A 25,426-nucleotide genomic window follows, 5' to 3' on the forward strand; every position below is an offset into this window, starting at 1 on the left:
GCTCACAATGCAACATGTTGTGACACGCTTTCGGCTAATGTTCAACCCAGAATAGGGAAGCTATGTGTTCACCAATATTTTAGCTCCAAGTGGGCAAAACAGAAAAAGACAGAAATGGCATTAAATCCATTTGATATTCCCCTCTCGTCGTAAACCACTTGTCTGAGACCTTTTCCTCTGTAACCTTGACATTTCCATGCTCCTTAACTAGTGATATTCAAGGACAGGCTCGACACGCTGACGGAGCAGAGGTGGCTACATGTAAATGTAGACAAAGCTTGGAGCAGGTCTCTGGGAGGTGCAAGCAGCAGCCCCGTGAAATCTGCAGCATCCTAATAACAATGCAGGGAGGAAGGGATTCTGCTTTGGAAGAACTATGAGAATACACAGCTGTGCTACAGCCTTTGGTTATCAGGAGTTCCGTTTGGTCCTGCGTGTGTGTGTGTGTGTGTGTGTGTGTGTGTGTGTGTGTGTGTGTGTGTGTGGGGGGGGGGGGGGGGGGGGTGTGTGTGTGTGTGGGGGGGTGTGTGTGTTTGGGGGTGTGTGTGTGTGTGTGTGCGTGCGTGCACCCTTCAGGGGGTCCTCAGCAAAATGATGTAATATTCTGTATATGGAAATCAGTTTAACCACTTTAAACCTTGGCTATTTGAAAGTAGCCGATCTACAAGCTCACAATATGTCACATTGAGATGCATTATGCGCTTGTCGATATGCTTTTTTTATATAGAAAAAAGTTGAACCATTTAGAATCTATCTAAACATTTTAACAACACAATTCTTGTATGGGGGTCCCTGGCACAAAATAATTCGTGATGGGTGTCCGCGGCCAAATACATATTAATTTGGGGGTCCTTGAAAATGTACCACTGGCAATGCGACGTGTTGTGAGCTTGTGTAGATCTGATATTTTTCGCCAAATCTTCTCCTATATTATGACATGCCCAGTATAGGTACGCTGCCAGCGTTAATGTAGTTAAGAACACTTCCACAGAGACAGTGAGTCCAGTGACCCGGGTCCTCTGGAGTCCCTGCTATTGAGGCTGGCAGGTGGGGATGGGCTCAGTGAGCTAGATGAATGGGGCCGAGGCTCGGCAGATCGATAATGATCTGGACTGCTGGAGGAGTCGGGGCAGAGCGGGGGAGGAGATCGCGTGGGCCCCAGGCAAATGCAAACATCTGTGTTTGTTCGAACCAATTAATTTGCCAGGGCTCTGACCAAACCCTGATGTTCGGAGCCGACGATCACACACCCTCCCTTCTTCCCTCCTCATTCCTCCTTCCTTCCGCTGGTACCGTTTCCCCGCCTTTCTCCTATCTGACAGTGTTTCGAAGCCTGCCAAACACACTTGCACGCACGCACGCTCGCTCGCTCACTCACACACACACACAAAATAATGATAAAGGTTTTATAACAAAATAGAATTCAACTCACTCACACACACACACGCCAATCATCTCCGTTTCTTTAATCCTTCTCTCCCCTCCTCGTCCCTCATCCATCAGCCTCTCGACCCAGCAGCACACGCTGGAGGTGGGAGTGAAAGGGAGGGCGGGTTGCGAGCCAGATTAGAGCCCATGTTGTTATTAGTACATGGTATAGACAGGCCACCGGCACAGCACCCCCGACCCCACACACACCCATCCCACTGTCACTCTGTCACATCTCCTGCCCTCATCGTCCTGTCACACGCCTCTCTCCTTCCAGGGAGAAGTCCTCGTGACCTCTTGACCAAACCCTTTATTAATTTCCTCGTCGCCTCTCCTCCCTGTGGAGGTGAGGACCTTTCCCTTTCACACTGTACAGCCCTTCCTTTTCTTCCTGCACTTCTCTCTCCATCCCTTCCCCGCCACTCATATATCATCGCTGTCGGACAGAAACCTTGTAGGCCTATCTCCATTTTTCAAAATGTTTTGGTTTGTTTTGTTAATTAATGCCCTACGTCCTCGTACGATAGTGTCACGCAAAAGTAGAAAAAAATGCAGATTGACAAGCTCACAACACGTCGCTTCATGGTGCATCGCAAGCTTGTACATTATGCAACTTTTGCTATTTTTGAAAATGTTTGAAAGGGATTTCAAACAAGGGTTTTATAAATATTGAACCTATGAAAAGTATTAACAAGAGCTTGTGACTAAATATTAACGGTATTGGATCCATTGGAACAGGTTATTTTTTCCATATCCTGAAAAGTAAGCGTTTATAGTGCCAATATGTATTCTCATCTCCTGTCATCTTGGTGGATGCCTTGAAAATGAACCACTCTACCCCCCGTCCTCCAGCATTTCCATCAGCACTTGATGTTAAATCTGCTCCGTGAACGTTTCCCCCTCTTTGTCCTGACTTCCTCCTTCCGCCTCCCCTAACCCCCCCCCCCCACCTCCCTCTTTCAGCCTCCCCCCTCCCCCCTGCCGCCTCAGACTGTTCATCCCCACATGATGTTGAATTAATTCCTCTTAACCCATTTAGACCTGAGGCCGATTCTACAAATGTCTTCTAAATCCTAACAGTTTTCTGGAAAACTATTGTTGCTATATTATCAGTGGTGCTCAAACTTTTTCATGGCAAGGACCCCTAAAATTATATGCATTTGGCCGCCGACCCCATCTCAATGTTTTAATGGGGAGCCCCAGAAGCAAAGATTTGAGTCAAAAATGTTGAGATTTTTCAAAAATAGCAGATCTACAAGCTCATAGCGCGGTGCCCGGTGCCGAGCTATGAGCTTGTAGATCTGCTATTTTTGAATAGCCAAAGTATAAAATAATGGTTAAAGTGGTCACACAGATGCGTTCCCGGTTTGAATGGGTTAATGTCGGTGCTGCTGCCGTATCTCCGGGGGTTACTAGGAGGCTGCGGCTGGAAAGCTCCCCGTCATTAAAATCCCATCGCCTGAGATTACACCGTCTCGGCATATAGACCTTGTCAGTGGAATTGCGTTGCCGGGGGAACAGCTTGGGTTCAAGTTTATTTTCCAGCCCGCCTACTGCATATTCACAAAACACTGCAACGGTAAATAAAGTTGGACCCATTTGGAATGTTTATCTTGTCAAGTGTGAATAGGTCTATTATCTGAAAGTCACTTCTCTTAGGGAATACACAGACAGACAGAGAGAGAGAGAGAAAGCAGGAGACAAACATATTGTCGCTCTTGTACAGAAACCTATAAACATTGTTACTTTTCTGAAATGGGAAAGAAACAAGAACCTGTGCTCCAATGGATCCAATGTAGCTATCATTAGTTACAAGTTCTTGTTAATATTTTTCAATGGTTAAATATTTATAAAACCCACAGACAGACTTAACCACTTTCAACCTAGTTTCAAAAGTTTTCACAAATAGCCGATCTACAAGCTCACAGCTCATTGTCTCATTGTGATGTATTATGAGCTAGAGGATCTGCTATTTTCACTATTTTAGAAATAATGTCATAAAACCAAGTATAAAATAGAGCATTCATTTATGGAACAACAAACAAACAAACAGAAAATATAAAATATGGAAATACAAAGTTAAGTTTCTGCCCAACAGTAACAATAGAGACAGAGAGAAACAGGGAAGAGAGTATAGAGTACTAGCCTGGCATGGCCAGACTAATATCACTGGCTATTTGTTTGTTTTTTTAAGCTCTGGCCGATTTGTCTTGGTCTCCAGACTAATAGAGTACAGTATATAGAGTGCATACAATATTGAGTATAAAGAGAGAATAAGTGGAATATAGAATATAGAAGCACTGGAGACAACAGGATCGAAAAATACAGAAACAATGATTGAGATAAGAGATGTAACGTGAGGCAGGACAGAAATGCACAGAGAAAGGCACATGTTGATAGAGAAGGATGAGGGAGCAAGAGAGAGAGAGCGAGTGAGAGAGCGAGAGAGAGAGAAGATGGAACCGTCACAACAGATCATTTCAGAGGAAGACATGTCGGTGCATTTGGCGTCCAGAACGGCGAGCGATCCTAAAGGTCACGTCAATAAGTCTCCCGCTTCCATGGCCGGTCATTAATCATTGGACCGTGTGTCTGTCATCACAGGGGGCTAATGAGATCTACATAGATCATTTCACCCTTCGGCTGGAGGACAAAACCGCACTTTAAAAGGCACCATGCTCTGTCTGATCTATTGTTTTCAGAGGGCCCGTGGGTGTCCAGAGACCGTGTTGTACGGTGTCACCAAACCCCCTTTGTTCCCCGGTTTATCCTTTTGTTTCTGGGGGGATGTTTCTGTGATGCATGTTTGTGCCTCGATGCTGATTTCGATGAATATTCTGTGATATTATACATCAATGCTACATTATAAGAGCATGTGGTTGGCATTGGATTGATCAATTAAGCCTTATCTTCAAAGATCAACAAGAACAAAGCATTGTGAGCTTGTATAATCTGCAAATTTATCGTGAAAGAAATTGAAGGTTTTTGAAAATGTTTTAAAGTTTTTGACCTATATAGACAAAAGTAGTTTAAAATAAAATCCTAAACCTCATATCCATGTATTAGAATTCCGTTCACGCTCATGAACAATCTCATTCTCGACGTTCAAAGGTAGAGATCAGCCAAGCTAGACTGAAGACTGTAACCTTTGATCTCCTAGCAAACAAGAGCTGAAATAAGAACCCCAGTGAATTGGCTCTTATTTATAGCATTGAGAGACTTGTTCAATGTCACAGCTAAAAAAACAATGTGTTTATGTTATGACGGTGGATTGGACCATATCAGCGTTTTGTAATTTAAATTGTTGTACTTTCCTACATCGCTGTTCCTGTACAATTTTGTTTTAAAATACCCTAATATCGTTTTCAATCGTTTAACATTATACTGTAGCTTGAGGTGATTACTAAAATAGTCAGGTTGTATACAGTATAAAAGAAATGAACATTGTTTAAAATGAGCAACAACAAACCCCCCAAACATGACTGTGTATGATCCTTTACGTTGTGTCATGGTCTGTCCAGAATAGTTGTGTTGTTGTGTTTCTTTATGAAACTCTATTTACAGAGAGGTTGTCTAATTTGACTAAAATCTGAGGCGTTATTGGATAACACTTAGCAGGTCATCTTTTCCACAAATCTGACGGGGCTCTCCCAATACAAACCTTGACGTTAATCAATCATTCTGTCAACCAATAAATCATTAACTTGGATCAATAGAACTTTCATCTAACACTGTCAACAGCAGTATTCATCAGGGCTTTTTGGGGGGGGTAAACATAAAGGGGATTTGCACATTGGACTCACTTTGAGATGCTGACTTCAAATGATGGATTGTGGGCCAATAAGTAATTTTAGAAAGGAGCGCTTTCGTGCGCGACAAAAATCAGTTTTATGATCTTAGAGGAATAGCCAGAGTTCCAGTGTGCCTGCCTGTACCTGCTGGACTCCATTACGGTTTTATCAGTTTGGAATTGGCAGTCAATGCCAGCTTTAACAGCTTAGGGCCAAGCTAGCAGACATAAATAACTGTCAAAGTGGAAATGCAGCCCGCTGAGAATACATTTCCTCAGGGTTTGAGGGCCAAATGTGTCTACTTCCTTCGGGCATTCTAACAGAACGTGGAACAGTGCTTGTTTCATTCTGTTGACACATAACAATTATAGAAGTGTTTGTGTGTTCATATTATTGCCTATACTGTACAGTAGGTACTAGGTAGACTACTCTATGTCAACTCAGTAAGTTGAGGAAACAACAAACCCAACAGGTTATGTTGCATAGACTGATACTGAAATTGATTTTTCATTCACATGGCCATTGCAACTCCATCATTTTTAAGTCACCATATAGACAAATCCACAGACGCGCTGCCTGTAGCTGCCTGTAGGCGGCCATTGCGTGTCGCAGTGTAGGAGCGTTGACACCGCAGCTATAGACCATATTCACACGGCGGCCATATTGGAATTTAACATTGAAAGTGCCGCCATCCGGGGTGGCTACTTTCATTGACTTCATAGAAACATGGCCGCCGTGTGAATATGGTCTATGGCTGCCTACAGGTAGCGTGTCTGTGGATTCGTCTATATAAATGTTGTGTGAGTTGGAACTGGAAGCAGTTTCCAGGCCACCTGGTGGTAGATAGGCCAGTGCTATTCCATTTCAAACACTGCTCGACCGCCACGGGTTTTCATAAACAACAACAACAAAAAAATGTAACAGGTAAAATAATTTCTCGATACAGAGCGTGCCGTTCATCATCGATAGCTATATCTTTTGTCATCCCTAAATATTACTATCAAAAGTAAATTTTGTTGCTGTCAGACAGAAACCTCTTACCTCCATATGCTTTTTGTAAATGAACCTTTTTTTGGTAAATTCATGTCCTACTTCGTCATACTACAGTGTCACGCAAAAGTAGTCAATCTACAAGCTCAAAACGCATCGCATCACATCACGACTTCTTTTGAGCTTGCAGATCTGCTTTTTTTTAAATCTTTTTTAATTTGAATAATGAAAAGTAACATTGTTGGCAGTTTCAACCTGACAAAAACGATTTGCTCGTCCTCCTTGTTCTGTCTTTATAAAAAGAAGAAAGAAGAAAGCAACACTGGTGGCAGTGATTTGCATTTATAACTTTTCTATTATTTATGTAATATTCATCCTTCTAGTTCTCTGGAGAGAAGTGATTTTATAGCTGGGTGACTGTTCCTGGATATTGATGGCTGCGAAGCAGGCCAGTTCTGCTGAGTCAATCAGAGAGGAAGCATCTAACCTCAATGAGAAAGAATGAGTTATTATCCCTGGACGTTCAAGGTTTTCAACATAGGCTGTTTGCTATTTCCAGTCAGTAATCTGTAACATATTCTCGCTGTCGGTCAAAAACCTTGTATCTCTGTATCTTTATTTCATAAATAAATGCCCTATTTTACACTTTGTATAGTAAACAAATTAAAACTGCAAATCTAAAAAAAAGGGAGCTTTTGGATCGGAAAGAAAGACATGCAGAAATAAGGATACCAGGTTGAAAGTGGTTGTCTGTTTGTAATTATTTAACCAATTAAACAGTATTAACAAGAGCTTGTGACTAAATAATAGCCTAACTGCATTGGATCCATTAGATTAGAAACACAGGACAGGTTCCTTTTCCCATTTCCGGAAAAGCAAACGGTTTGGACATACAAGGTTTCTACCTGACACAGACGATATGTTACACACTGACTGCAAATGTGTCCCATTTATTCCCCAAAATGCTGATGTGTGGCACAGAGCAGCCCACCGAGCCATTGTGTTAGCCTGACAGCGAGGCTGTGTTTCCATAGGGGATTGATCAAATCTGATTAAAGACCACCGAGCCTCTTGTGCTTGTTTTATACACTTACGTGTATGTGTGTAGAGTCCAATATGCTGCATTGATCATCGCTGCAGTTTTTAATCTATATTTTAATCTATATGGTATGTACCACTGAGGGGTTACACCAAATTGTGTTGTGCAGCGTGCAATGCCAATAAAGGCAGTCTATTCCAAGTGGATCTCAAAGTGGGGCCTCGGGACCCTCAGGGTTCCAAATGGACCCTTACTGGCCTGTATCTCTGAGAGTGTACACATGGAACCAAATGGACCCTTTGAAGTCCTTTTGATTCCATTTGTACACTTTCGGAGTTACGGGTGTTCTTGAAATTATATTCTATTGTGTGTGTGTGTGTGTGTGTGTGTGTGTGTGTGTGTGTGTGTGTGTGTGTGTGTGTGTGTGTGTGTGTGTGTGTGTGTGTGTGTGTGTGTGTGTGTGTGTGTGTGTGTGTGTGTGTGTGTGTGTGTGTGTGCGTGCGTGCGTGCGTGCGTGCACTTCCCTGCATCGATTTTCCAATATTAAACAGCGTTGATTGATCATGTGTTGGAGCATGTGCGTGCACGTGCCCACATACACACTGTAGAAGTGCACACTGCACATACATGTACCTATAAGGTTTTACTCATCTCTGTATGATACAGTACGTGCACACCAGACACTGCTGGGAGAGGATATTAAATGTTTTGTTTATTATGCATTTCAATTAGATTGAATGTACAGAACCTGTCACCGTGATTACACTACTGTCACTTGAATGTACAGAACCTGTCACCGTGATTACACTACTGTCACACTCAACTAGATACACTGACAACCTGTCAAAATAACAATGTGTGTTTGTGCTGCACCCATTTTCTGTTCACAGTGTATGTATGCAGGGATTGTAGATAAGGCACTTGTAATGTAAAAAATCATTGAAATTGAGAATTCTTTGCAGTCTCCAAACACTGTCAAGGTGTTATTTGTGATATTTCTCTCTTTTCAGTCACTCTGTTTGTCTCTCTCTCTCTCTCTCTCTCTCTCTCTCTCTCTCTCTCTCTCTCTCTCTCTCTCTCTCTCTCTCTCTCTCTCTCTCTCTGTCTCCCTCTCTTCGTCTTTCTGAATGGCAGTAATTGAAGTCTCTCGTCATGTCAGAGACTGCAGTTCTGTGTTAGGGAATGAAGGTTCATTATGTGAATAAAGAGAAACTCTCTATCTCCACAGAGGATAATCAACATGATTCTAAGTTGTGCTCTACCGTGCACACTTATCTGCCACCGCCGTCCCTTGACAACGCTTAAGAGCTTCAAAAGGCGATAAAAGTTAAAGTACAAGGAAATGCAAAAACCCATTTCCCTTTTGTGTTATCTTAGGAAGTCAAAGATATTGTAAGACAGGACTTAACTGTGAGATAGCTAATCTAATTTTATATTTTTCACATTTTGGCTGTTCCACAAGGCCAGCCCTATCAACTCAAATGTCTCGGGCTGCCAATGAACTAGTCTATTGCCGAGCAATTGTCCCTCCAGGCTATGGGATAAAAAAAAGCTTGTAACTTCTGTAAAAGAACAATGGCAAGAAGGAAGAATCTCTATTTCACCTTTACAGTCCAACAAAAAGTTTCTGATTGAAATTTTTTGCTGAGAAGAAGGCCATGAACAATATTTTGGATTTCCATAGTGGAAACGGTTGCTATGTGATACTACTCTGTCACATTCAACAATAACGGTTGCTATTAGGGCTTTCACCAACTAGTCGACTAGTATAACCACTAGTCGACTCTGTTGGTACTAGTCGTTTTTTTTTTTTTTGGGTAATTTCTTTTAATGCCATAGTAATGGCCCATCTTAGATCTTACTATTATTATTATCCTCCTGACTTTATTTCTTATCAAAAGGGGTCAAAAGTATGCCCAATAAAAGCCTATTATTGGGCAATGGGGATCCTTGGAGACGCTGCTGTGGTGCTGTACTGCTGTGCCAGAAGCGCTTCCCTTAAAACGCCATAAAAATAAGGGCAGGAGGATAATAATAATAGTAATATAAGTAGTAGGATGGCATTAAAACAATAGCCCCCCCCCTTGTATTTTTTTTTAATGTAAATTTCGACTAGTCGACTAGTCGACTACTACTTGGTCAAATGAGTCGACTAGTAAAAATCATTAGTTGTGAATGCCCTAGTTGCTATGTGATACTACTCTGTCACATTCAACAATCTGATTATCCACTGGGTGACACTGTTTTGTGTATGCATTGTTTCAAATTAAAAGTTCTCCATCATTTCATACACGGGCCAGCCAATGCTAAGTTTTGAACCAGTCTTGTTTTTGACCGTGTAGTGTGCAGCTTCTGTGGTATCATTCTAGAGTCTGCCAGAGCACGATCCTGAGACGTTACGATTTTCAATGCTTAATAGTTTTTAGATAAATTGTATTTGAAACAAGGTATATTTAATGTACCTTGACAGGCACTTCATTCATCCATGGTACTAATATGGACTTTATTAGAGAGAGACGGCTCAAATGAAATTGAGACGGCTCAAATGAAATTAAGTTACTGCATGTCCCTACAGAATTATTTCATAGTCTCAGCATTATGCTGTTGCAATGCAGGCCTATGAAGGACAGCTATTGTACATCAGATACTGTTTGCTCACATGTAAGTACAATAGTTTCCTTTAATAGTGCAAAGACTTTTTCTTTTCTTTCATATAACCACCAGGTTGCGCACAGAGATGCTAACATTTTTGGAATATAGAATTATAAAGGCTATGATTTATAACTCTCATCGCAGTCTGTACTGTATAGTAGAGAACTGTATGTGCTGTATTATGAAACCAGATATACTGTATTGTATTGGCACATAAAAAAGTTGTTATTAGGTACATGAATATACAATGGGCAGCTAGAGGTAATACTGCATATTATATTTGTTTAGTCTGGCATATCTGCAAGGCTGCTAGTGGGCACAAAGAGCATGGAGAGCACAGCAGGCTCCATTATCTGTGTGGTGACTAGCGGGTGATTCAGACTTATAACAAAAAGACTGGTGGGCTGCAGGTAAATTAACAGTTTGCCTCGTATTCTCCTCAAGTGTTGTTTTCTCCTCATAGTTTGAATTTGTGGATTTTTTTTTTAAGTGAAAGTCTGCTGAGATGCAAGTGCGTAAAATAATAAGAAAGCATCTTTGGGAGCTTGGTAGAGCTAATTAGGCCTACACACCACAGTTTGACATTCAATCCACAGCGGAGCGGCGCAGAAATGGGAAAAATGCAGAAAATAAACTTGGACATGAATAACTGCGGTAATATTTTACACGGGGACTCTCAGTGCTACTTGTATAATGTAGCACCTTGACAGAAAGCTAGCGATGGGCGCCGAGAGCCCGGACAGCACATTGGGGTCCATTATGAGCTGTGTGTTAGAAACCCTGATGGACACTGCGATCTATTTATAGTTGGAACATTTACACACAGTGAATAGGAAGCTGAACAAAGACCAAGCGAGAGAGCTGAGCCATAGGCAATGTATTCAGAACACACTGTATTCACAGCGATGAGCTGCCACTCTGCCTCCTGTTGTAGGCCCTCAGGTTCCTCATGGTTATTATGGAATGCATCTGAGAACAGAAATCCATCAAGATTCGTGTCCCACAGTCTTTTACTTTGAATGGATTTAATACTGAGGCAAAGAAAAGGCAAATAGCGAGAACATTTTGCGTTTGACTACAACTTATTTCTCAAGATTCCATTGAATCAAAAGAAGAGACAAATACACCGCTCACCTGGTATCGGAGTTAACGGAGGTGCTGGAGCTAGAAAATTGTACTCAATTTAATCCATTAAGACCTGGGACGCATCTGTGTCATTTTTAGATTTGAGCTAAAAAACATTATTTTACACTTTAGCTATTCAAAAATAGCAGATATACAAGCTCATAGCGCGGCACCGAGTGCCGCGCTATGAGCTTGTAGATCTGCTATTTTAGATTTTTTTAAAAATGTGTGCAAATCTTTGAAATTTTTAAAGCGAACATTTGTAACTCAAATCTTTGCTACTGGGGGTCCCTGGAACAATATATTTTGAGATGGAGGTCCGCGGCCAAATACATATACATTTTGGGGTCCTTGACATTAAAAAGTTTGAAAACCACTGACATAGCAACATAAGTTTTTTTTTAAACTGTTAGAATTTTGAAGACATTTGTAGAATCGGAACCTCAGGCTTTAATGGGTTAAATCCAATTAAGATTCACAGATTTGAGTGTGCGGATGCCCTTTTATGAAGATTCATAGACAAAATATCAATTCTTACCATGACGGTTATATTTTTTAAATTACAATCAAGTGAATGTTTTACACCATTTCTTAAACTGATAGCAAGAAAATAATTGTTAAATTTCTTTGATAAGTGAGATTAGTTGTGGTTGTCTGAGTGGTATAGCATAAAGATGCAGGTGTAGTGCAGTAACCTATGGCAAATGACTAAGCAAACAAACCGAGATAAGATGGAGACGTCGGCACTTGCTTTGTGCATTGTTGTTGTGCGGTGGGCGTTCTAATCACTATGCTGAACACAACATCTTGTGGAGGTGGGAGGAGCGAGAGGTAAACATGTTTTTGAAATTCATCTTCCCAGGCTCGCTTGGGCTATGCCATAAAGTCACAACCTAATTTATTCCCTTTTCTTTTGACATACCCAGGAATTATGCCCCGTTAGGAGAAATCCCTGGAGGTGCTAATTCATATTCTCTATATGATGGGGCCATCAATACTGGGGGTAAGTGAAGGTCGCGTTGACAGTTTTACAGGTTGGCTGGTTTGCCTGCCTGACTGCCGTTGCCTCAAAAAGATTTGGGGGGTGGGTTTTTTATCCTCCAGAATCGCAGATTGTACTGTGACAGACAGGCCTGTTCAAAAGACAGCTAATACAATCAAAGCTACGTTAGACTGGTTGCGCTTTCCCACACCCCGCTGGTTGAAGATCTCATTCCAAGGCTTGTGTTAGTCTGGTTGTGACAGTAAGGTCCAAGGTTACCTGCTGCTCAATGATCATACATCAGCACCCAACCAAATTAACCTACTGGATAAATCCATGTCCTGGCCTTGTGTTTCATAGATTTCTTTCACTTTGAAAGAAATAAAGAACTGTGTAGAAGAATCTCTGTGGATAGAGTTGAAAAAAAAAATAGAAATAGCTATTGAAATTCCAGACAGTATCTCTTGCGCGGCATGTACATAGCTTGGGAAAATGGCGCAACCACAAGGCATAATAGCTAGTTCATGCTAAGTATTCATTTGAATATGTATGATTTTCTTTATTCCCATATCTTTGATTGATATTAATGGTCCCTCGGTGAGAGCCATTTCCTTGCAGGCTGAGTTGACATTTAGGTCCACCCACCTGCCAGGAATATGAAAGATATTATTATTAGGTAAATGAGAGGAGAGGCAGTGTGATTGCTGTGGATAGACACCATGCTGGCAGTGTAAACCCAGCTTGCTTAGTTGCTGTGCAGAAACTTGGTGCACGTGTCGCTGTCCATGGTGCTGAATTGTATTTGTCAATCAGGGGCTCTGAAGGTGGTAGATTATCTTAGTGGAGCATATAAACTCTCATATTATAGCAATTGTTACTGTATGACAAAAATATGAAACTCTGACATAATAGTATATACCATTTTTCTGCATCCAGTATTATTATTATTACGGTACTATCTTTTCGTGATATTGTATTGTTGTTAGCATCTTGTGGAACATTCCACACCAACGTTGCTTGTACCTGTATGAGTGAGTGACAAATAAAACCCTCTTGAATCTTGAGATTTATATTCAGATGTGGAAGGTTAATCAGATTTGACCCCTCGCCGTCCTCAGAGGTCAAATCTGATTTCCCTCCACATCTGAAAATAAATCTTGCATATCGTTGTTGTCGGGCGGAAACCTTGTATGTTACAAGGTTACTTTTCGGGAATTAGAAGAGAGCACCTGTGTTCCTAAGCAAAGATCGCAGATCTATAAGCTCATAACGTGCCGCATTGCGATGCATTGTGAGCCTGTAGATCGGGCATTTTTGATACTTTAGGGCAACACTCTGGTACGACAAAGTTTGACGTCAATTTACGAAAAACTTGAAATAAGGAGATACAAGGTTTCTGCTCGACATTGACAGTGTGCTATGTTAGACATGTTGTGCCTTTCTCATAAAATGCACAGTTGTTGCGGTTATCCCCTAGACTATTTGTGTCTGAGACAGTCTCCCTTTCCACCCCCCTGAGCCCCCTGTATTTCTCTCTCTCTCTCTCTCTCTCTCTCTCTCTCTCTCTCTCTCTCTCTCTCTCTCTCTCTCTCTCTCTCTCTCTCTCTCTCTGTAGCTCTCAATTCCCCTCTCTCTATTCCTGTGCTTCATACTTAGTGCTCACACTGCTGTAGTCAACTTGGACATCTAACTCACGACAGCTGAAGTGTCTGCTGCAAAAAAAGAAGAAAAAGATTCAAACACACTGGCACTGTCTGGCGGAAACCTTGTATGTCCAAAACCGTTACTTTTCAGGAAATGAAAAAAAAAAAAAAAAAACCTGTGTTACAATAGATCCTCATCCAATGTAGTTTTATTTAGACACACAAGCTCTTGTTAATACTTTTCATTGGTTAAATATTCATAAAGTCCACAGACAGACATAACCACTTCTAATCTGGTGGCTCTTAATTTGGGCAAGTAATTATAGTCAGAAATGTCCAAATACTGAAGAAAGCACATCTACAAGCTCACAACGCATCACAATGTGACACATTGTGAGCTTGTAGATTGCCTGTTGTTTGCTAGTTTTTCACAACACTGTCACACGAAGTAAGTATGTATATATATATAAGTATAAAATGAGGAATTCATTCATGAAACAAAAAAGCATTGAAATAAAAACATGAAATATGGGGATACAAGGTTGCCCGACGATAAGTAAGAACTGCACAAATAAGAGAATGAAACGACACGACAGTAATATGTGTTTCAAAACAAGGTCATCATAGAAAATATGGAAATGTGGAGTATTCCTAGGATCAAATGGGCTGCTGCCACGAGAGTGACACTAGCCATAATCTCCTGGCATATAGCCACCACTTCTCTCGCTCGCTATTGTCCCCCCCCACCCTCTTCATATCTCCACCTCTGCCTCCCTCTCTCCGCCTCTGTCAGTCACGCTAAATGGAAAGCCTCTAAGAGTATAAGTGTCATAAGTGTGGCTGTGCATGGCAAAACAATTGCAGCCTGTCTGCCGCATAATGGACGGATATAAGTGTAAGTACTGTGTGCCGTCCGCGGAAATCAATGGTCCACTGCATAGTGGCTTGGCTGACTCCCCCTCCTCAGAAGCACACCCAGGCGGGCGCCATAAAGGATGTTTATTAGCCTGACAAGTCGACACTGCGACTCTTTGTCATGCTCCGATAATAGGGGCCGGGCACAGACCGGCGGAAGCGCGGCCTCGACTGGTTAGGAGGACAGACAGCCACCCTGTCGGGGGGGCGATAAGAAAAGAGGAGTGAAAGAAGACGGGAGGAGAAGAAAGAGGGCAGGTGGTGTGGCAAGTGTTGTCAGAGCCGGGCCTCACGGTAGAGAAAGAGAGGAGATGGATAGAGGAGCAGAGAGCGGGAAAGGGGGACAATTCGCAGTGAGCAACAAGGGCTAGGACAGGGGTCTTCAACAGGGGGTTTGGGACCCCTAGGGGGTCCTCAGAGCTACTACAGGGGGGCCGCCAAGGGTGGGGGGTGTGACAGCAACTTTTTTTTTACTCAACCACTTGAACCCTAGCATCCATATTCTGAGGAGAATAAAAATAGCAGATCTACAAGCTCACAACACCTTGCTTGCAGATCGGCTATTTTCGGCAAGGAGGTTTGGTGTAGAGGGGAAAAAAGAGCAAACTAAGTACAGAGTGAAAGGTTAGGACCTTTCACCTTTCATATTAAGTATTGCCTTTTAAAATATCTGAAAATACACATTAACTCTTTGACTGCCAGAGTATTTTCATAAAGTACTCCCCCAGTGCCAGCAATTTTCGTGTTTTTTTATTTTTATATTTTGAATTTTTTTCATGAAAATAATTTAAAGACACATAATTTAAAGGCACAGCACAAATCCGCCACTAGAGAGCAGCACATGACAGCTTGATCAGGTCGTTGGGTCACTGTCACCCTTCTTGGGAGATTAGACAGGGAAAAACATGAAAACGGATGTGACGTAGTCCCAGATTGTCTGATCGGCCAAAATTACGATGTGATACACGACGGCGATGACTGATCGTCACCCAGACCATAGATTATAGAAGAGAACCTGTCCGTTTGTCTGTTATACCGTGTGAAAAACCGTTTGTTTACCTATTTTGGACGAAAATGACCGGGGGAAAAAAATCAAAAACCGGAAACGGAATCCAGGTCATGAAACCGGATGAAGATGTGGGTGAAGTAAGTGGAACTCGAAAATAACATTGAATATTAAGCAGCATAGCGCAATCAGAGATTAAACAATGAACGCGCGTCCAGCGCGTCAAACGCGTCGACGGCCAACTGGACAAAGTAGCACTTGACGCGTTATCGCGTCGTCCGCAGTCAAAGAGTTGTTAAAGGATCTACACCATGAATTTAAAACAAATATTTGATATTTAATATCATATGGTGTATGTCCCTCAAACCTTTTTCAAAAGGTTTGAGCCTAAATCATCACTCAGATATACTCATCCCAAGTCAATTGTCTCTGGCTTATACAGCACTTTCAGCTGCAATACCAAAACGTCCTGTTGGGCAGGGGGGGGCTACTGAGCAATTCTGTCTGGCCAGCATCAATGCAATGGCAATGCAAGTGATGTCACTTGCATTGCTGTTCTGAAATGGCCTGTTCAGACACGCCCATTCTGAAAATCTCTGAAATGAGAATGAATGACTGAACGTTAAAAAAAAAAAACGTTGAAGACCCCTGGGTTAGGGGATATGAGGCAAGATGAGAGTGAGAGAAGATGAGAAAAAGAGAGAGGAGAGAAGACAAGAGAAATGTGAGGAGCTGAGAGAGGAGGAACAATAATGACTTTGTACAGATGTCTGTTTCTGAGGTACAAGGTCTTTTCATTCTGTAAGTGGTGAATGGTCATCTTCTTGGAAGGTCTGCTTTCCTTTTTTTAACATTTTCTAGGGACACATTTACAGTTCCATGGTGATAGATGTACTTAAAACACCCAAGGCTGCAACACATCTCTTTTCCTCTTCTCTTCTCTTCTCTTCTCTTCTCTTCTCTTCTCTTCTCTTCTCTTCTCTTCTCTTCTCTTCTCTTCTCTTCTCTTCTCTTCTCTTCTCTTCTCTTCTCTTCTCTTCTCTTCTCTTCTCTTCTGGCTCTGGATTCATTTAATGCTCAGACCAGATGTGAGCCATACATTAACCAATCAATGGCTCCAATGTGAGTCCCCAAACAATTTTCCAAAAGTGACATGAATGGGCCCCATTGATCAGTCTTCACAAAGTCATTATTACTCCTAGGAAGGACAAGAGACCTTGAAAGACTGCATGGGGATGCAGTTATCGCCACATTCAATAGGAAATCACTCTTTTCCACAGAGTGGCCCTCTGTGTACAATAACCCACTGTAACTGTTGTAATTGTTCATTGAATCCAGTTATTCATCCATAATTATGGTTTCTACAGTATGCACGCTTCCCGATCAAAGAAATCATTTTCCCAAAGTCATTTCTACACCGTAAACCAGGTCAAACAGAGAAAAGAGAGGAAGAGAAGGGGTGATGGGGGCCGTTTCTTGCTAACTCATCATAAAATAGTGCAACGCACCTCTATTCTCTCCGAGGGTCACTCCCTTTTGAGTCAGCTCTGTGGAAAGGAAGTTCCCAGCACCATTATGTCACCGGGGACAGGGACGACAGAGGAGGGGGGGGGGGGGGGGAGAGAGAAGGCACCAGCCACAAAAGGAGAGCTATTTTAATTAAAGTTGGCAGATTTACTCTGCCTTTCTAGGCTCGGCGCATGGGCAGCCCGAGCCCAACGGAGGCCAAAGCAGCGCTCATAAAAATGACATACGCCGGGCCCGGGGTGCGAAAGACCCCCCTGAGGGCCGGGGACGGGGACATTAAGCCATTAAGACCGGGCGGGAGTTCTTTGGCTATTCAAAAATAGCAGATATACAAGCTTGTAAATCTGCTATTTTTGAAAAATCTTGAATATGTGTGCCAACTTTGAACATATATATTTTTAAAGTACACATTTGTGACTCAAATCTTTGCTAAATACATATCTAAAAATATTTTCTAAATCCTAACAATATGTTGCTACTGTATATCAGTGGTGCTCCAACTTTTCCATGTCAAGAACCCCCAAAATAATATGTATTTGGCCGTGGACCCCATCTCAAAATATATTGTTCCAGGGACCCCCAGAAGCACAGATCGGAGTTAGAAATGTTTGCTTTAAAATTATATTCAAAGATTTGCACGACTTTTCCACGATTTTTCAAAGAATCAGATCTACAAGCTCATAGCGCGCCACTCTGTGCCGCGCTATGAGCTTGTAGATCTGCTATTTTTGAATAGCCAAAGAAATCTTAAAATGACACAGATGCGTTCCCGGTCTGAAGGGGTTAAGCCAGGCGGTGGCAGCCTGCTCTGTAATGAGGAAAGATAGTATGGAAGCTGGTCGCGTGACAGAACCTATGGAGCCAGCCAGAGCAGCGAGGTGACATTTTGACTCATCTGGTGCATGATGAAGGTGGCACGTGAATGAATAAGAGAGAACACTGTGGGGGGTGACAGAGTGTCACAGAGAGGAGGAGAGAGTGAATGGATGAGGTGGAGAGGTCGGGGATGAGAAAGACGAGAGAAAGGTCTGCCATTGCAGGCAAGGCAAAGTTTATTATTAGCACCTTAGTTCTCATCCTTTTTGTGAACTCTGGACCACTTGCATATTTCAAACAATCCTCAAGGACTACCCCACCTCCTCACAACAGAATAATGTATATTATATTTAGTAGAAAATAATAACATAGTCATTTCTATTTTATTAAACATGTTTTATTAATTTAACATGAATGATTTTAAAGCCGGATTTGTAATTAGTTGTGCCCCGGTGTCGCACATCGTAAAGCCGATCTACAAGCTCACAACATAAAAAGTGGTATAGCACACTCCATACACATAGGCAACTCAAAGTGCTTTATTGTAAGGCATGAAAAGGCATTTAAAGAGACATAGCGATTAAAAAGAATAAAGGTCAAGGTGCAATTGTGCTGTCGTTTTACTTTTTCTACTTGGTCAAATTGCACTTCATGAGCAATAAACTTGTGTACAATATGTTATGATATCTCTGCTTCCCGTTGAAATGGTAATAAAACTATACTAACTGTATACCTGCTGAGCAGAATCCTAGGCAAAATAACACAAATTATGAATGCAGTGTCCGATTGCCATGAAACTTCGCGTGCACTTACAGTGCACACTCCCAGTAGGCCAAGGAACACTCACCACTCATGGTGGTGCTATAACAGGTCTCTTCACGTTTTGGCCTATAACTCGTATAATATAAATCGTATTTCATGCAACCTGGATTCCTTTGATCATGATGCAACGGCCATTTGTGCCAGACTCGATTTTCGGCCATTGTACACATTATCTCCGGGTAGATTTTCTACTTTCCATTCCGATTGGCTATAATTAACTTCCAATATGTGTGGGCCCTGGGTAGCCAACCCGGCCTGGCGGAGATCTGCTCCGAGGATAAGCTTTTTCTAGTTGAAAAATGTTCTCAATTTAACATCCTTGAACATTTTTGCCTATAATGACATGCCTGAAATAAGGACACCAGGGTAAATGTTGTTTTTCTGTATATGGTTTCTGCAGCCAAATCAACATGTTCTGCTACAGCCATAGTGATTGCGCTCAGAGTAGCGGTGAATTGAAATTTCAAGTCACCTAACAACTGTTTGGCATCTGTCTTATACATCTTGGCGCATCACCAAGTCTGCATTTTAGTGGTGGAAAAAATGCTTTCATCTCACACCCAGTGCCAGATGTAATTAGGTTATAAGACCATGGACAGTTCACTCATTACAACACGACTGGTAAGTCGCTATTAAATTGTGAATTGTCAGGGAGATGTAAGCGTTACATAGCCACAGGCGTGTGTTAATCTAATTGCCATGATACATAGGCATCAAGCACAATACAATTTCATTATGCATGGCTTCCCAACAGGCCCTCTGTGCTGTTGACTTAATTTCATCTGTCAAGCTACATCTAGAATGCAACAATCTGGATCCTATATGTCAGAATCCCCCCCATTGTACAAAACAGAAAACGTCGCTGACGGGCATAAAACTGGCATGCCATTCCAAACCATTACTTTTCAGGAAACGGAAAAAAGAACCTGCCTTCCAATGGATCCAATGTATTTATTATTTAGTCATAAGCTCTAATAATTTTCATTGGTTTAATATTTATAAAAACCCACATATACCCAATCTGCAAGCTCATAACCCGTTATGATGTGACACGGTGTGAGCTTGTAGGTCGGTTATTTTCACTACTTTTGAGTGACACTGTTATACGAAGGGCATTCATTTTTGGGGGGAAAAAACAAACCGTAAAAACGTTTAAATACGGAAATATGAGGTTTCTACCCGGCAGTGACGAAACACAGGTAACACCTAGTTCCTCCAAATTGTCTCTAAATGCAGTTTACTTGATAATCTGTAATGATTGATTGAATACTTTATTAACAGTTTGCAAAGACAAGCACAGGGAAGTGTTCAATACGAGGTCCGTTAAGAGGATTTTAAACCAAGTAAGCACTATGGCTCGTTTCCATTGGGGTCCTTTGTACTCAATTCATCGAAACATTTAATGACAGACAAATATACACTACTATGCAAAAACATCATATAAACGGGTAGAAATCAAAAATAAAAATACGGGTAGAAAAAATATGTACAATAAACAGTTCGGGGGGGGGGGGGGATCACAAGTCCAGTTCATCAAACAGACGGTGGCTGGTGGCTGCCCCCCCACCCCTTCCATTGCTGGCTGCTGTGTCGGTGACAGAATAAACAGAACGGATGCCAGTCTTCTGAATAAGACACAAACATGCCTGTTGGCTGTGTTAAATGGCACACCTGCCAACGTCATGCTCACACACTCCAGTAATCCTCTAGCACAGTGGTTCTCAAATTGTTCTCAAACTGTTTTGTGCCAATGACCCCCAAATTGATATATATGTCACAGGGAGATTGGAGACAGAGCGCTCGTTTTTAGGCACGGGGCTTCGGGGCGAGGCGGGGCTTTGATGCGACACAGACCTGTCTTTTCTTGTTCCCCCCCAAGTAGCAACCAGGAAGCTACGCTAGGGGAACGCTGAACACGCGTTCACACGCACACGTGATAATAGTTATTGTCCATGACGGAGGCGCGCCGACTCAGCAGAGCTTGAGGCCGAGGAAGCGCGAGTGCCCGCGCTGACCGGCCGATGCTCTGCTAGTCGAATCAGCGCCGTCCGAGTTGTGAACCGATAGGGACAGAATAGTTATTTTCATGGATCACTGTGTGTGTGTGTGTGTCAGGGAGAAACTAAAACAATGCGTGTGTGTGCGGGCGCGTGCATATGTGTGCGCATGTGTGTGCATGTGTGTGTGTGTGTGTGCACGCGTTTGCGCGTGCGCACAAACGCGCACGCACACACACACACACACACACACACACATAAACACACACACACACACACACACACACACACACACACACACACACACACACACACACACACACACACACACACACACACACACACACACACACACACACACACACACCCTCCCTCTAGTCTGGCTTGCATTGCCCTCTAGCGTTGGTTTTACAGAATTGCCTGAAAACAAGCGCTCCTTCTTCAATCTCCCTGGTTCTCCAATCTCCCTGTAACATATATATATATATATATTTGGCCGCGGACCCCCATCTGAAAAGGTTTTGTGCCAGGGAACCCCAAGATTTGTCGGACCACATGAGGTCAGAACGATATACCAATACGACGTGAAGACAAAGCTGTGAAATCGCCATACTGTGACACGTGACAGGGCACAGCTGTACCTGTTGCTATGTAACGGCAGTAAACACACCATATCTCTGCATCTGTCTGTCCTTGTCCCTTTATGCCCAGTTGCCCACATTGGTCATAACGGTCAGATCGGCGTTCTGACAACAGGATCTCCATATATCCCTATACACGGGCATATCGGTCGGATTGGCGGTTCTGGACATCCGTCTATCCGACCAATTCAAGGCCGCACTCTCTCGGATCCTTGGCACACACTTTGAAGTCGATCGGTCGGATGGTTCTCGAGATACGTGAACTACAGATACACACACACAGGCACGCGCGCACATATGCAGAGACGTGCAAAGACTTGGTGCATTTGTAGTAGGATGGGAGGAAAACGGTCCTCTCTTCCAGACATAAGGTAGTGGGTGTGTCAGAACAGAAGTAGCCTGTACACGACCAGACCATCAACCCGTTTGCTTTGTATTTGTGTCTGCTAATGGATATCCATGGATGGTGTGTTGTATTGTATATACATCATAGAAATGCATTTAACCGTTCACCTTTCACAAGACAAGCAGACACAAGGTTCAAGAATTGTATGGTATTTGTTCCTTCTCATACACTGTTGTTGTTGGGGTATTTTTGCACACACCTGTAATTTCCCCCTGCATTTACCTATCCTAACTGGTACATGATTGTAAAGTGATTTGGACAAGCTGTTTGTGATCATGCGTGCATGAGTCTGTGTTTTGGTCTCCATGCCATGTGCACACAAAGACACACAACCTTGGCAGAGTGGAAGCAGAGTTACACATACTGTGTGTGTGTGTGTGTGTGTGTGTGTGTGTGTGTGTGTGTGTGTGTGTGTGTGTGTGTGTGTGTGTGTGTGTGTGTGTGTGTGTGTGTGTGTGTGTGTGTGTGTGTGTGTGTGTGTGTGTGTGTGCGCGCACGTGCATGTGGCTGAGGGGGGGCAGGCTTTTTAGACTGTTGATAGCTGCCATCAAACCCACACAGGAGTGTACTTGTGTGAAGTGTGGCCCTTGCAGCAGCTGTTGATTGCTTTCTGTGCCAGATTCCTGTGGCAATGAGGAGTGAATGAGGTGGCGCCCTGAGATATGGATGCTAGGCATGCCACTGCATTTTTATGTTTTCAAGGGTTTGGCTACTGTGAAAAACCCACACTCTCTTCTCTCCACTCCCCCACTCCACTCTCTTCTCTTCTCATCTCCTCTCCTCTCCTGCCTAATTTCTTTCGCGTTTCCTTTCTATTTTTCTCTCATCTTACCTTGCTCACTCTTCCCTCTATCCCCTCTCCAATTCCTCTTACCCCCACCAACCCCCTCTCCCTTCTCAACAGTCTGCTGTCCCCAGGAAGCAAGACGTGATGAATTGATTCCTGTGAAAGAATAATCACCTCTCGCCCTCGCCCTCTCGCTCTCGCTCTCTCTCTCTCTCTCTCTCTCTCTCTCTCTCTCTCTCTCTCTCTCTCTCCTCTCTCTCCACCCCTCTCTCTCCCCCCTCTTCTCTCTCTCTCTCTCTTGCTCTTTCGCTCCTCTCTCTCTTCCCCCTCTCTCTCTTCCCCCTCTCTCCCTCTCCCCCTCATCTCTCTCTCCCCTCTCTCTCCACCCCCTCTGTCTCCCCCCTCATCTCTCTCTCTCTCCTCTCTCTCTCCACCCCCTCATCTCTCTCTCTCTCTCTCTCTCTCTCTCTCTCTCTCTCTCTCTCTCTCTCTCTCTCTCTCTCTCTCTCTCTCTCTCTCTCTCTGTCTGTGCCTCTTCCTGTCCCTTGCTGTGATGGCAGATGCAGGCGGATGTGTTCCAGTCCCAGTGCCACAGCCAGAATCCCTCCTTCTCTCCCCCTTCATAATAGTATTCACAATTCATAATCACCATCTGTAAATTCCTGTATTTAGTCCTTTGTCTCTGAGTGGTTTTGGAGGCAAACGGCTCTCTTCATCTATTATGAGTGAAAGAACAGAAGCAAACAAGTGTGTGGGCTAACAGATTTGCTGGGCGCCTTGCCCATCTTGACAGTCTTGTCAGTGAGACAATAAAGGTACAGTATACACAGTACATGTACATGTACACCACACATGCATGTGTTACAGTACATGTATTTGTGTGCAAGAACATTCAGATTGACACAGGAACGCAGATACTGCACACACGAGCACACACACACAAAACCAAATGGAATCTATATTGGCTTTTTACATTTGATACACTCTCAGAGATAGACCACCCGATCTTCACGTTCTCATCCCATTGAATGGGGCTGTTATTACCGTTATCATAGCTATGGTCCAGTAGGTGCCTACCTAAAATGCCTAAAATCGAATGATTAGCGAGGCACGCCGCTAAGGTTGATAACAGCCCCTTTCAATGGGATGATTTCTATAGGTATCGGGTCTCTCATCTCTCTCTCAGCTAGGGGGTCCTTGGCCTGAAAAACTTTGAAGACCCCTGCACTACTGGATACAGTAAATGCACGATTTACCAGATAGACAGACAGATAGACAACATAGATAGGCAGACAGACAGACCATTATTGATCCCACGAGGGTCATAGCAGCACGCCAGTTAAATTAACACTGAGGATTTTACTGCTTTTGTGTGGGTGCTTATTTGCACACGGGCACCAAGGAACCGTGTCCGAGTCACTGCAACCTTGCCCTCCCCTGCCCAGTTAATCCCACTTTGGATTCCTACGGACTTTTCTGCCTTAATTCCACTTAGGCGAGCGTGCCTCAGTACATTTCCATTTGCCTCGGTTACACAGTAAAGTCCTGAGTGTCGATTTGACTCAGAGAGCGTACTAATGGAACCAAATGGTCCCGTTCCAGTTTGCACACTCTCAGAGTTAAATGAACACAGAGGAGTTAACTGTGCAAGAAGAGCCGACTGTCACTCAGCAGAACATCTGTCGGGCTCAACTAGGCTGTTCGCCTCTCTCTGTTAAGATGATCCCGCTGCCATGTTCCCATATGGAACATCCTTCTACTGCCGCTCCAGTTGACATGTCTGGGTTTGATGTTTGTTTAATTAATTAATCAATTAATTAATTATGTATTTATTTATTTATTTACGTATTTTTTATCAGCTCTTCCATGATGACCAAGATATATAAATGAGTCAGTCGCCACATTTACCAAAAATATAATATAATACTATTAATGAAACCATCTTCTTGTTTTATTTGGTGCACTTTTGTTTGTGACTTGGCTGTACATGTGTGTCTCAATGTTATAGTGTGTGTGTGTGTGTGTGTGTGTGTGTGTGTGTGTGTGTGTGTGTGTGTGTGTGTGTGTGTGTGTGTGTGTGTGTGTGTGTGTGTGTGTGTGTGTGTACGTGCGTGTGCATGTGTGCGTGTGCACACACATGCTTGTTTTCTCTAGAAAGGTTAAATATTTAATTGAGGCTGAAAGCTGACCTTGTAAAGAGACTGAGGTGGAAAAACACATTGTCACCATTGAATAGAAGATGGTGTATTCAGAGAATTCTAATTAATGCTTCTCCCTCTCTTTCTCTCTCTCTCTCTCTCCTTTTCTTTATCTCACTTGCTTTCTCACTCTCTCCATCTCTCTCTTCCTCACCCTGCTCAAAAATGAACTTGAGACCCCAAGTCCCAAGTTCAATCAAAACCATTGAGAGCAGCTGGCAGGTGTGGCAGAAACTGTTTGTGTGTGATTGTGTGCCTGTGTGACTGACTGACTGAGAGAGAGAGAGATGAAGAGAGAGAGAGAGAGAGAGACGCACCAAGGACCAAAGGGCCATGGCCTTCTCCGTTTCATAAAGCACTCGTGCTACCAGCTAATCTCATCATCATTATAATGATGCTAATCATCATTCTAATCAGGTCCCACTGGTTTGTAATCAGAGATGTATGCACTGTATGTGTATCGGGCGAGTTCAAGTGGCTTGATACTTTTTCACCTCTGCCCCTTGCAGGGAATCGCACGCACGCACGCACGCACGCACGCACGCACGCACGCACGCACGCACGCACGCACGCACGCACGCACGCACGCACGCACGCACGCACGCACGCACGCACGCACGCACGCACGCACGCACACACACACACACACACACACACACAA

The 25,426-nt window shown here is 43.1% G+C and overlaps 1 protein-coding gene across 1 annotated transcript in view; it reads left to right on the plus strand.

Annotated features, from left to right (window-relative positions):
* Window positions 1-1,071: 1,071 nt before the first annotated feature.
* The window catches only part of tnr (tenascin R (restrictin, janusin)), a gene marked incomplete at its 5' end in the record, with an annotated part of 203,904 nt that continues 179,549 nt past the window's right edge, over window positions 1,072-25,426 (plus strand). The window contains one exon of the mRNA XM_080439872.1: window positions 1,072-1,162. Coding sequence (XP_080295998.1) covers window positions 1,072-1,162 — 91 coding nt within the window. The remainder of the gene's footprint in view (window positions 1,163-25,426) is intronic.

This window comes from Gymnoscopelus braueri, assembly GCF_963280865.1.
Source record: "Gymnoscopelus braueri genome assembly, chromosome: 10".
NCBI lineage: Eukaryota > Metazoa > Chordata > Actinopteri > Myctophiformes > Myctophidae > Gymnoscopelus > Gymnoscopelus braueri.